Source organism: Gadus morhua, chromosome 15 (genome assembly GCF_902167405.1).
Source record: "Gadus morhua chromosome 15, gadMor3.0, whole genome shotgun sequence".
Lineage (NCBI taxonomy): Eukaryota > Metazoa > Chordata > Actinopteri > Gadiformes > Gadidae > Gadus > Gadus morhua.
The window spans coordinates 13,034,549-13,048,995 of NC_044062.1; the positions used below are offsets into that span (position 1 = coordinate 13,034,549).

General features: G+C 40.8%; 1 protein-coding gene across 2 annotated transcripts in view; it reads left to right on the top strand.

Annotated features, from left to right (window-relative positions):
• fas (Fas cell surface death receptor) overlaps positions 1-13,689 on the top strand; it is a 13,713-nt gene extending 24 nt beyond the window's left edge. Inside the window, exons 1-9 of one of the 2 annotated variants that reach the window (XM_030379244.1) lie at positions 1-282; positions 395-510; positions 628-765; positions 9,076-9,187; positions 9,377-9,453; positions 9,531-9,638; positions 11,195-11,241; positions 11,799-11,841; positions 11,939-13,689. The exon at positions 1-282 is cut by the window's left edge and continues 24 nt beyond it. In XM_030379244.1, coding sequence (XP_030235104.1) covers positions 218-282; positions 395-510; positions 628-765; positions 9,076-9,187; positions 9,377-9,453; positions 9,531-9,638; positions 11,195-11,241; positions 11,799-11,841; positions 11,939-12,243 — 1,011 coding nt within the window. In that variant the 5' untranslated portion in view covers positions 1-217 and the 3' untranslated portion in view covers positions 12,244-13,689. The remainder of the gene's footprint in view (positions 283-394; positions 511-627; positions 766-9,075; positions 9,188-9,376; positions 9,454-9,530; positions 9,639-11,194; positions 11,242-11,798; positions 11,842-11,938) is intronic. The other variant, XM_030379245.1, reaches the window with a different exon arrangement.
• Positions 13,690-14,447: the final 758 nt, after the last annotated feature.

Below are 14,447 nucleotides of genomic sequence, written 5' to 3' on the forward strand. Positions count from 1 at the left end.
AGCGCTGCGATTCCAGGAACTTCACCCACCACGATCTCTTGGGTTAGCGCACGTGAAGTGAATTGAGGGCGCTGGCAATCTCGCGATCACGCGCTTGGTGGGGGACGGCCCTATAATCGGCGACGGCGTTCGACGGCGATCTCTCGTGTCGGGTGGGGCCGCACAAGTTTGGGAAGTCGGTAAACAACGATTTGCTCTTTTGAAACGGAACTTTAAGATGAAATATTACTCGCAAAGTCACTGCAAATGGGCTATGTTTCTCATCGTCCTTTCCCTGCCACGGTGAGTGAGATTATACTTCTTAGCCGTAGATAGAATCACCAATCTGTAGACCAATCAACATATTGCTGCTTTGTTTCACTTTCGTTTTCCCGTATGTTGTTTGGCGTTATAGGGTCGACTCTGCCAACCAGTTTAGCCCTGCTGGTCGCCGAATCCGTAGACAAATAAATGCATGTCAAGATGGAAATTACACAGTTAATGGAAAGACCTGTTGTCTGTGTGCAGCTGGTATGTGGTCTAATTTAGGCATTACATCATTTTGTGACCGTAATTTATTTCGATTATGCTATACTTAGGCCTAGTTGGTTTCGCTCGACATTCTTTGTTTTGTGTGTTTCTTCACAGGTCAGCTACTAACTAAGGAGTGTGAAGTTAACCCAGAGGACAGAGATTGTGAGTTCTGTGAGCCGGGGAGAACGTACAACAACAAGCCTAATTCCGAGACCTTCTGCGAGCAGTGTACCTCCTGCACTCAGCCCAATGGTAGGCAGCAACACAGACACACTGGGGATGTTAAATGTTCACTTTATGAGGTTTTCTAACATTTATATGAGTCCCCCTGGCCTGCCTATGGTCCCCCAGCAGCTAGAATTGGCGTAAGGTGTAAAACAAGCAATATGTATGAAAAAACAAAGCTCAGACGCCCCCCAGGGGCGGATCTAGACAAATAGGTGGCAAGAGGGGGACAGGAGATTTTGGGGGGTGGCACACTCTGGCAGAAGTATATACAGTATGCCGATTTAATTAAAGCCATGTCAATCAATATTTACTTGGAAAGCCCCCACATTTAAATATTTTGACTCAATAACATTATATTTAATTTATTGTGGGATGAGTAAAGCCTTACATTTGAACATAAAAGGTTTCCGACAAAATTAAATAAATTATTACTGAATAATTACAAAATCAACCTGCCTTACAACAAACACCTGCACCTGCACTATTACACCCACAGGGGCATAGGGCTAAAAATATATGCAAAGAGAGCTGCAATATGTACTTTAGTTAACAATAAGTTGGTATTGGTCCATGAGATATTCCTATCACATGTCAATCATCAGTCCAACTTGAGTGCAAATATCACTTTATTCACAGATTCCAATAATTTACATTCAATGCCACCCTCAAAGTGCGGTGACATAGAATAACTCCCAAAGTAGAGTGTATTACCTGCATGCTTGGAAGAGTCAAATGGGGATTCAGGGGAAGTGCTATCAAAGATTTCCCTCTCTTTCTTTTTTTATATCTTTAATTTCTAAGTATTTAAGACCTTTTGGGTTTACCTTATTATTTTTTTTGCTCTTGATGTGAAGCTTGTTTTATTATTAATTATTGATGACTTATATTGGTTTATAAAAGTTCAGACAGGTGTGCAACCAAGTAGATTAGAGATGGCCATTTGTAAATAATTTACAGAAGATGACTTGCATTTTGTTGTCCAAGTACCTGTTACTTGGTTCAATGACAATAAAGTTTAATATAATCAAATCGAATGACTGTTGATACAAAAGGAGGCACATGAAGTTAACGGTCAGGAAAACCAGCTGAGTGTAGAAGGGTTTGTGTTTGTTAGCGCGTCTTTAGCGCGGATTGCAATTCTTATTGCAGCTTACAGGGTTATACGAGAAACATACGGAGGGACGCGGTCGTTGAGCTCCGCCGCCCCACATTGCATGACACGTTAAACTCAACTAGAATCGCCACCATCAATTTGAATCAACAGAACAAAAATAGTCGGAAAGCCTGGAGAAACTATAGATAGTTAATGTGACAATCACATTATTAAAAATAAACTTGGAGCAATGATTTACTGAGGAACTATTTTTTTGGGAGAATGCTTTTGCAGGGAGTTCGCCGCCCCACCTGCCCATACGGCACGCGCCTGCTATGCAGCTATAATGGTACGGACACACCAAACGCGTAACCCGCGTAAGATTTACGCGCGTAACGCAGATAAAATGTTGCTTGACCGTTTTGTGTCAAAAATGGTCCTACGCAGCTATGCGCCTACGCTCCTACGCGCCTAGATGAGTCCATGTCCATGCAAGTGAACGGAGCGTTCCCTCTTCGTCATAACTATCAAACCAAACATCCTTCACATTCACCGAGCGAACATTACGAAAGTAAAATGCACATTTCTCGCTAAAAATGTTTTCATAAACGCATTTAATGGCTTAACTATTTTACTATTTCCACCCAGAATAAAGAAAGTTCTCGGCCGTGGCTGCGCTGGAGTCCGAGGTAGGAAACCTAAACGCCGCCGTGTTTGGGTGATAGAGTTTAGATCGGGTTAGATTAAATAATCTCGGATATAAATAACAATAATCGGGTTAAATAACTTCACATGGTGTGTCTGGTGTGTTTCCAGCATTCGTAGTGTTGATCAGCAGATAGATAGTCCGCCAAGACGTTGAGGTTGCTTAGTAACCAGAGACTCTGTCCATGCAAGTGAACGGAGCGTTCCCTCTTCGTCATAACTATCAAACCAAACATCCTTCACATTCACCGAGCGAACATTATGAAAGTAAAATGCACATTTCTCGCTAAAAATGTTAATGGCGTAACTATGTTATTATTTCCACACAGAATAAAGAAAGATGTCGGCCGTATGCTTCTGTCCAAGCTCACCACTCTCTGCCAGTGACGTCGGGTCAAGCTCAACGCTGATTGGGCAACCCGGCTAATCGTCATGCGTATGAGCGTAAAAAGTTCAACTCCTCGCGTACGCGCGTATATGTACGCGCGTATATGTACGCGCGTATATGTACGCGCTTATATGTACGCGCGTACATATACGCCGCTCATACGCCGCTAACGCGGGTAAAATGTTGCTTTAGCGCATGTAACGCGTGTACGCAGCTCATACGCGCGTAAACCAATGGTTCCCTATGGAAAAATTGCCGATTTTATACGCGTCGTACGCGGGGTACACGTTTGGTGTTTTCGTACCTTAAGGCATTCCAATCTTAACTTAAGTCTTTAACTATGATGTTTCTGTAATATACAGCCCTGCTCTTTTCTAATTATTATAATTTCTTCATAGATAGACGGTTGATCAGTATTACCTCAAGAATGTAGTCTCTCTGCCGCGCCGCTTGCTTCGTTCGTTTGGAGGACTCTCGCGCCTTCCTTGTATTTAAAATCAGTGCCGGCGGGAGTCTCGGGGAGGGGGGGGGGGGGGGGCAGGCGGGATGGGGCAATATTTCCTGGTTGCATTCACTTGCAGTCGGACCTTTGAAACTCGCTTTTGTAAATGTCTTGTAAAAGCAAAAAAAAATTAAAATAATGAGTTTTGCGCTGCCAACTGGGGTGGCAGCTGGGGTGGCGAGGCTTTTTTTAGGGTGGCAGTTGCCACCCCATGCCACCACAGTAGATCCGCCCCTGCCCCCAGATAGCAAACAGTCATTGAAACTATGTCAAATCAACATTCCGTTGTCAACATTAAATCATCGAATCAACATTGAACTCTGATGGTGATTCTACATCATTTTGCACCCTTTTTTAATATTGAAACAACGTTGAAATCCTGTCCATAGATCAACGGAATTTCAATGGTATTTCAATTATCAGGAATTTTGAAACAATGTTGAAATTTCAACTGAACTAAGGATCAATGTGATTTCAATGGAATTTCAATGCTTAATAGGCATAGAAAATGTAATTCCCTAAATTAAACAGTAGCGTACCGTGGGGTTTAAGTCAGGGCCTTCAGTAACAAACTCCACCAACAGCCAACCACCAAAGACTCAGGCATGCACCCAAATTTCATATTAGGTGCCGATACAGCCAACACAGCCACAATATGCGCTACTGCAAAACATCCACAACAAGACAGTTGATCTTCAGCAACAACAACAGCGCACACCACTTTTCATTACCGCAGAGCTAGAGTAATGCAGCATCACCATCAGATATTTTCTTATGTCACTCCGCAACCAGATTGCACATCACACACATGACATAAAAACAAGTGTTCAGTTATTGTTATTTTCACCGGATGCTTTCGCAACTTCAAAAGATTGAATAAAGTAGCCTATAGCGACAATATTACAAGTGCAACGCCAGTTTATTAACAAAAATGAAACATACAAGAAAGCCTGTATGCCACATATTCTACAACAGCTATTCCCGCCAGAATACTAAGCCCACAGGAGTAGTAGTGAACGGGTTCATTTAATATGCTTATTAAGCGGCATCCACACACAGCATTACCATTAAGCCTACTGCCCAAATTCCAGCGATATATTTGTGTTTCAAACCATTACAAAAAATGCGTTATAAACCAAAGTACCAAAACAACATTATCGCTCCTACACAGTGCAATGTAAAACTCACCCATCACCCATGGCCTAATGTTTTAAAGCTGCCTTGGTGAAGCTGTTAAGACTGCTAAATCCGGCGCTGTTCCATGTCCCCTCACTGATGTTGAACAGCAAGCACGGCCAGCAGAATAGCTTGTTGGATACATGGAGCAGAACATAGTGGGTCATGTCCAATGCTTTTTGGAAACCTTTTCTTCATAAAATGTACCAGACAGATTTTGTATACATTCTATTCCGTAATTAGCTACATGGATATGCCGTCTTTCAAAACCTTTCATTACCAGCACTAAAGAGAGAATAAAGAGTGCATCCATGGTATCCAGCACTTCGGAAAATGCAGTTCTGAATGCGTCTCTGTCCCAGCACATTTCAGACCAAAATGACGCCCATGGCCATTTCATTCATTCATTATTTGTCCCCATTATTTGCGCCCTTACACTTCAGGGTCCGACGTCTGTTTGTCGTCCAGTCCCTCCTGCCCGGTCTGGCGCATAGCGCAGCCACGTTTTCACAGCCTGGGCAAAAGTGAATTGGGTGACGGCGGCTTTCCCCATCTGCTGTGTAAGAGCATCCTAAACAGAAAATACAAGCACAATGCCAAAAAAATAGGCTTAAAGTTAAACAGAACTCACACATACGTATATTCACAATTGATAGACTAGCCGGACTTCATTTGATAGACAAGCCAGCAGGCTGCACTATGCTAGCGTTGGTGCCGGTGTTCACCGGCGATCAGAAGCAATAGCGGTGCTGTTTTAATGGATTTCACGACAAACATACATGTATCTGCCTACTTAGCAATTGGGCCTAAAAAAAAAAAAGTTTGGTTCCTGTTGGTTGTCAGTTGAGGTCATGGGTAGGTAGGGAATTTATTTATTTATTTATTTATTTTTTTTCCAGCGGCAGCGAATGATAGGTAGGTTGTTTTCATTTAAAAACGAGAAAATTCGCTCATCCTTGTACAGAATGAAGAGGTGCTGTACCAAAACGTAATTATAGAGGTGCTGTACCAAAACGTAATTACATAAAAAAAAAACATTTTTTTAATGTAAAATAAAAATAAAATAATTTGGGTCGCACATAAATTGACAGGGTCGGTCGGAAACCGGAACCAAACAAAACATTTTTTTGGTATAATGGTACAGATATGTATCTCGAGCTAGCTATCACAGAAATAGAGTGGACTCTGAGGTTTTGCTAACTTATTGTAACCTGTTAGACGCTAACGACGATAACCAGCAGCACAAAGATACATTAACTTTGGCAGATTTCGACAATCTATTTCAATGACTGCAGTACTGCATGGGTTACCACCATGTTAACGAAAAACCGTATTTGATTTGGTACAATTCATTCATATCAAACATTACATAAGCAAGCTTACCTGATCGTATGGGTCAAGGGTCCAGAAATGAGATGTGTCCTGTGCAGTATGTTGGTCTACCACCCGATGATCTCCCGGTCAACCAAAAATGGATGGATTTTCAATCATATTCCCTAACGACGATAACCAGCAGCACAAAGATACAAAGATACATCCCCATCGTTGCATTTTCAATCATATTTCGATGCATTTTCAATCTTAATTCCTGGTCAACTATATATCAATGCATTTTCAATCATATTTCCCGGTCAACAATATGTCAATGCATTTTCAATCATATTTCCCGGTCAACTAAATATCAATGCATTCTCAATCATATTCCCCGGTCAACTATATATCGATGCATTTTCAATCATATTTCCCGGTCAACTATATGTCGATGGCTTTTCAACAACGGTCGTTTCCCAGTCTACTCTAAATCAATGACTTTCTAACACATTGGCGATATCGCCCAGTAAACCAAATATCAATGCTTATTCAATCATAAAGATAACAATAGATTACTGTTGTTCAAATGTTGTTGCCATCAACATTAATAACATCAGCTTTCATCGGTATGGTAATGGTGATCCAACATTTATTTTGCATTGAAATTTCAATGTCAACCATAATGAGGATTCAGATGGAAAATCAATATTTATTCAATGTTGGCTTGCTGTCTTGGGCAGGTTTTTAATTATATTGGGACATGTTACCTTCCCCTTTCTCTGCTTTGCCCGCCCAGAGAATTTGGCCTGCCAATGAGACAATGAGCTATGACCGTGCAAGCTGTGTATGGGATGGTGTGTTCCTGAATCCTTCTCGGACGCCAGCCTTCCGAGTTGCACTTTTGACGTCATTTCCGGTCTCGGAGCATTTATAGCGTTCCCATTCGACTTATGATTGCGTCCCGAAATTGCCTAGTCATTGTTTATTGTTAGCTACATTAGCCTCTTTAGCAAACCAGCTCGAAAACAAACAACACAACTTTACATTGTATCGCACGCACAGCAAGACCGTGCAATGCATAAATTGGTGGCCGGAATAAAGTAGCAATGTAATCAAAATCAACATTAAAATGACCAACGTGGTACAAATACACAGAAAATAAATCTCCACGGGCGCAGCCATTTTTTTTGCAAGCGTCATCACTGCTCTCGGTCTACTCTCAGAAATCCGAGAGATGAAGACAAATAGGGGACGTGCCTCCAAGAAATGCCGCAAGAAAGCTGGGAAAGGAATTGGGGGGGGGGGGGGGGGAAAGGAACTTTGGCGGTGCCCTGGCGATGGTGCCCCTCGGCAGACAATCCCGGGCAACAATCTCTCCTCCATATCGTTGTTCAATCTGGACTTCAGTTCGAGTCAAACCAAAGTCCCTTTCCCCCAATTCCTTCTCAACCATGGCCGAGATAACCCCCACAACGAGTCTCGTTGTGGCAGTACCGGGAGTCCGCAAATGGCAACATTCCCTTTCTCCTCCTCCATGTCGCCGCTCAGTCTGTGCTTCAGATTGACGTGGAAGTGGAAGAACCAGAGACGTCGGAGAACCCGACGCAGTCGTTTGAGACTCATGATATCATCCGGAGGTGCGCACAGCTTTTGGCTGTGATAATATATATTATATAGATATATCCATACATTATATTATTTAGATATAGAGCTCCAGGACACCGCCGGAGCACTCGGAGTGTTCTAGAATAGTTCCAGAACACGGCCAAAAGATGTGTGCGCCTCCGGATGATATTATGAATCCAGGAATCCAGGAACATTAGACAATACAAAGCTAGAGTTCTGCTCAAAAATTTAAATACAAGATTCTGAAATGTAGAAATAAAAATAAATAGCATTGGCTCAGACTGTTTCTTTAAAAAATATATTTTCTCAATGTGCATAATTGAACAATTGCATCACTAAACAGTTTCAAGTTGTTGGTCAGATTAAATAACATGAATAAGGTTCAGATAGTTTTTTTAAAAACAAATCTTTTCTCAATCTAATGTGCAACAATGAACAATTGCAACACTAAACTGTTTCAAGTTGTTCTCAGAAAATGGCGAGCACTAAATAGGGTGCTCGCCATTTTGTAATGGTGTTCGAATTCTCAGTGTTGAATTTCATGCACTATATAGTGCACTTAAAATACCCCAAATTTGAGTGTACATACGATTTACCCGACAAGTTACTCCCGTATACCACAATGCAATGCGGTCGTGTTTTTCCGAAGGAGAAGAAGAAGCTGAATAACCGCGAAAACGAATACATTAATGATGGAGTCTCCGGCTTTCGTCTAGAAATGTCAACAATTTATTTGGGATTTAACATAGAATATTTAACATTCAAAATCAATTAAAAAAAACATGAACAAGGAAATGTAACATTCAACATCAATACAACCTCCAGCTTTCCTCGTGAGTGCCTGGTTTGTTTACATGATGTGGGCGCATCTGTGTTCAGCGTAGTGTCCGAATTCTCGTTTGTTCGTTCCCTAGTGCACTATATCATCAACACTATATAGGGAATAGTGAGTGAGTGAATAGGGAACGATTTAGAATACAGTGTGCGTAACTGTGCATGTGCGGCTGCAGCATGTTCCACACATGCGGTCCTCTACTTAATATGTCCGTATGGAAACTCGTTCGCCTCCGTACCGAACCGAGCAACCCGTACCCCTTACCGTTACACCCCTAATATATATATATATAAGCATCCATAAAGTAGCATGCCATGGGACCTTTAAATCGTCAAAACATGAGGTGGTAATTGTTGGGATCGCCGACCCTATCTCTCCCTGCCTCTGAGATAACAAGACTTTAAAGACGTATCAGATATAAACCTTTTAATTGTCAAAGAAAACATTACAGTTATATATAACAGTATAGTTGCGTTAATACTGTTATGATTCATCCTCCCTTATTGTCTTTGTGTGTGGCTAGGCTAGGGTGGCTAGTACAGTCGAATCCGAGGCCTAAAACGTACTAGATTAGATTCCTCAAGGGATCATACAGCAAAATGTCGAACTCCTCCTTTATGACGTATACAAAACTGTCAGTCTCTTTGGCTTAATGACTCAATGATTCAACCACTGAACCGTTAATCTTTCTCTCATAGCCAATCTTGAGGTGAAGGAAGAATGCACCACCGCCAAGGACACTGCGTGTCGGTGTAAACAGGGCTACTTCTGCCTCAGCGAACCCTGCATCAGCTGTAACCCCTGTAATAAGTATGTTCTCACTTTTCATTTAGACAAAATCAATAAGAACTTAACAATCCTAGTGATTTAATGAATGACCAGCATTTTTTCTTTCTCGTTCATTTGTCTCTAAATGAATTGACGCTGGGTTGAACCAAAAAGTATGCCTGTGTGTTTGTTTTTGTGTGCGGGATTCACTCTTTTCCTCTTATATTTTGGGTCAAGGTGCGAGGAACTTGGTGTCAAGAATTCCTGCACGGGAACCAAGGATACGGTCTGCAAAGAGAGGAGCGAAGGTTCGGGATAAATATATTTCGGAGCATTCGGTGAGTTTATTTCTCCAAAAAATTAAGTATTCTTCTCTCTGTTACAGTCCCTGCAGCGATCCTACCTGTCGCTATCATTTTTGGGATAGTGCTTGCGGCAGCGGTAGGGTTCGCATTCGCATTCGCAGCTTGGAAGATGAAATGGTGTTGCTTCAGTGAGTATTCTTTTTATCAGGGTCACATTGAAACATTCAGTCAGTTATTCTGCTTAAAGGGGCAGTGTGTATAATTTAGTGGCATCGAGCGGAACTGACTGTAGAATTTGAAAATAATGTTTGTATGTTTGTTTTAATTAGTATGTTAACTCATGCAAATAAGAATTGTTGTCTTTCACCCAGAAGGAGCCCTGTATAACTACATACGTAGGGGTCCTCTTATACGTAGTGCCATTTTGCATTGCTATATTTCTACAGTAGCCCAGAATGGTTACATGGCTCTAGAGAGAAAATGTTTTGAATTAATCAACTTTGGATTGAAGTGTACGTGTATCCAAACACTATGGCTTTGTTCACACTGCAAGGCTCAGTGCTCCATCCGGATATAATAATACTACTTATGTGGCCAATATCAAGCCCTTTCACACAGAGTTCCAGGTAAATCTTGGGTTATCCTTGCAGGCACCACTAGTGATATAGTGATTTTCACTCAGAGGAGCTCCCCTATTTTGGAACCTGACCAGTTTCCAGAAAAAAAAAGGAGCTTGTTTGCAAACAAAGTATAAATAAGCTTTATTAATATCGTCTGCAAAGGGTTGGCGCGTTAAGATCACAGTCGAGGATTCAAATATGTCTTTAGCTGAGTCATGTGATTGGTTTGTTTGCTCCACGTGAAAGCATCTCACGAAAGTGGGACGTGACCCTTTACGTGCCTAAAAGTTTCAGAAGGCTACTCTCATACTCCATAGTATGCGAGTAGCCTAAAAATAAGGTGGTTTGAAAATTGTGCAAACTTTACGTGGACATCAAATTATTGATGGTCCACGATGTAAATAACCACTGTGGATGCAATAAGAGGACTGTGTGTTGAGAAGCGTAAATAGGCAGTTACCTCTGTCATTTTCTAAAACATGTATTGTGACGAAGGTGGACATGAGAAAGAACCCTGGGGGGATATTTGGATTATTTATTGGCAGGCTAGAGTCGTGAAAAATAGAATTTAGGGCAATTAAAATGAATGTCGCTTTTTCACAAAACTGAAATTGTGGCATGTGTACAAGCCCATTTTATCTATTGACGTGTGAACAAATTGCAACAAACAATCATGTTTGACGTAAACAACTAAATATACTACTTACTAATAAATCAAGAACCTCCTTGATAGATGCTGAGGTTGATGATGACATCATTTTAAAATTACCTACTGGCACCTTGCACAATACAGGCCAATGTAGTCCATGGAAAGGGAGAGGGGTCAGTTGGTGGCAATCTGCAGCCTCACCCCTAGATGCTACAACATTTTACACACTGGACCTTTAAATATAATGACTTGATGGTTTATATGTTCTGTGTTAATCAGTCAATTTAACTAAATGAAATGTATGGAATCAGATTCCTAGTCTCAATAGTCACAAAAACACATAACAAGAATAACCAACATTTGTTTTATGATTGAAAGGTGTGTTTTTCTTATGATGATTAACAAACAAACAAGGTGGACTTCAATGTTGATGCTTTAAGATCTGTAATCTCACTTTAATTTCATTTGATTATAGAAACTTCCAATGTAGGATTTGAGGGGACGGATGGGAAATATGTTGAAGTAAGTTGATTGTAAATTACTCTACTTAGTATGATTCCTTAGTCCGGACATATATTTTTTAACACTTACTACTAACCATTTTCTCTAATTGTAAACCCTGTCTTGTCACTTTTTTATCATTAGCATACATAGTTGGCGGTTTTTGTACAAGGAGATGCAGGTTTGTTAGAATTACCAGTTACTCAGGGCGTGTTTGCTGTGTGTTTCCTGAGGGAAGTAAAGTCGTTTTTTAGACATGCGCCCTATGAATGCAGCAATGCCAATCTTTCTTTTTTTTTTATAAATGTTTACCATTTTATAGTTACATTATGTTTGAACGTTTACATTTACATTTAGCAGCTGCTTTTATCCAGGAGAACGTCTGTGTTATGTCTATTGTATATTGAATTTATGTCATGTCTTTCCCTGGCTGTAATATGTTGTTCATGATTTTACTTTATAAATTCTATTTGATTGTGTTTCTATTTTTTTCGCTATCCTCTATTCTACTATCATTTTGAACAAGAGTTCATTTTCCTCCTGAATCGGAATAACTCCTTAACTTAATGTTTTTATAGAGTTCTTCACTGGCACTACTTGAAGATGCATACCTTGATAAAGGTAAGGCAAAGCTACCTGATCCTACCTCTGTCAAAAATGTCAATAATAAAGTAGACATGCTAATGCTACACGATAATCTTCCTGATCATCATGACAGACGGGAACTTCTCCAAGCTTATCCCAGACATCGCCAGCCTGGTTGGATGGGGCGATATGAGGAACATCGCCATGGCGGACGGCTTCAAGAAAACCATCCTCGACAACATCCAGCAAAACAACCCTAAGCAAGCCGAGGAACAGACCATTTCGCTTCTGACTGAGTGGGAGGAAAAGCATGGCAGGGAGGCCGCCAGGATGCTGATGAAAGCGCTGTTGAAGAACAACAAAAATTCCAAAGCGCAGGCATTGCAAGGCATCATTCGGAGTGACAGAAGCAATAAACCAGCATCTGCCACTCCTTGAATAGTTTGGTACATTGATTAGCATTTCTACAATTCGGAATTATTACCTCACAGGGACTTTCCTTCTGGTCACACAGAACTATCCAAGACACTAGGCATTTTTACACTGCAAAGCAAGTACCGCTGTTGCGTGGCAGATGTTACAATTTCACTGTCTTGCCTGTGTAGAACAGAGGGGGTGTATTCCTCCTTCGTCAAGGAGCCGGCTATCTTGGTTCGTTGGGAGTAGGTCGGACTACGCACGGAGAACTCTTTAGAAAAATGTGCACTGCATCCTCAGAGTTGAATATTTCGTTTTATTCAAGCCAGTCCCATTGAATAATCAGTAGGGTACATCTGAGTGCAGGCTACAAACCTGATTCATTATTTACAAATTCCAAAAAAACTAAACATTTTCTTTATTTGCTAACCACTTGTTTTTTATCCTGATGGAAGCCTTGTAAGGAAAGTTCTGCTACTTTGTCAGATGGAACCATCTTTCACCGTCTTCGTTAAATGCGACGGCATCACCTTCTCCATTATGGTCAGAAGCTCGCTGATTTCACCGTCTCTCCAATTAGATCTACTCATGTTGCTACGTCGTCAACACCTCTACCCAAGACCTGCCCCTGGTACCGCAATGCTGTTTAATTAAGGTGAAAATAAAACCCCAAATATCTGTTGGATTTGAGATGGGACATTGGGGTGCGAAATCTAGACGATATATTACCTTGTTAAGTGTAAACGCGCAGACCATGCCGTGAAAAAAAAAGACGGGCATATTTGGCGCTTTTTGACGTGGGATGATTACATCCCCTAGAGATGTATTTGTTGAGGCACACAAACCGTCGCAATTATCGATCAAATTTATTCTGCTTAAATTATACAAACATATTATTGTCTGTATTTAACAAAAAAATTATATATAAAGGCTATAAATGTCCGCGCCACACAAGCAAGCGCTTTGGGTGGGCAGAGGGATTTGGGGCACTTGCAAGCACCCATCTCCATCCTCAGGACCCATGGGGAAATTCACGTGTTATCACGTGTGTTGAGCTGGAAAATAACTATCGCGCTTCCTTATGATGAATAAAGTTGACAAGACACTGTTATCTTGGGGCAGTGTATTATTTTCTACCGTGCTCATCATTCATAAATGAGTATTATGTGTTCACCCTATTTTTCAGATTGATTCACCCAGTCCTGCCAAGTTTTCAGAAAACTTTGGAGTTTGCGCTGCACATTGGTTTGGAGCACGTTCTGGGTCGCCACCACGCGCTGAAAGCAGGACTAGGCTACTTATAGCCTACCTATAGCTCTGAGCCTACCCATTTCCCAAGTTTCATAACATCTAATCCTTACCCAAACCATTACAACATTATAGGTGCCACTGATCACTATCAACCACCGACCGGGTATGGGGCTTTTTTAACTGATGATTTCAATAAAGCTTGTTTAGTAGACACAATTCATGAATGTACCTTATTCATCAAACACATCCAAAGGAAATGCAGTCAAACCTGTTCCAATGATTCACTTATTCAGTCTTACCAAACACCAGACAGTACAGGGGCTATAGGCTATTCCCGAGGGCCGCCGAGGCAATGAGAACACTTCAGTAGGGATTTTTATGTGTCGATTAATTGTGCATTTGTGCAATTAAATGTACTTGAGTGGAATGAACAATAAGAGGTGGTTATTCAAGCTTTTAGGTCCGTGTTTCATTATGATCACTGAACTTAAACTTAAGACTACCAGAACAAAGATAGCCTAATTACATCCTGTATTTCATTTGAATTAAACTTTACTAATACAATTGAAAGAGCAAGGCAACATATTTTTCTTCTCTTGGAGCAGATACAGTGAGCATAAATAAACAAATGAATTATAGGATTTAACATGAAAATAACCACCAAAGAGTGGTTTATAAAAACAACATGCAGCATAACACAGGACTAACTTGATACTTACATTGTAATCATAACTACACCTTTTGCTCTTCCATTAAGTGAATCGCGTCATCAGAGGCCGCTCGATCTCTGAAGAAAGTTAAATTTGACAGATCTCAGCCATAATGGAACTGCAAACTAGAAGAAACAACCAAGCATAATATTAGATAAACCGTTAATATAATATATTAACCTCAGAGGAATAATGAATGAGTAGAACTGGTGTGGAGGAACTTAAAAGATGTGTTATTACACAGGGTATATATGTATCATAAGT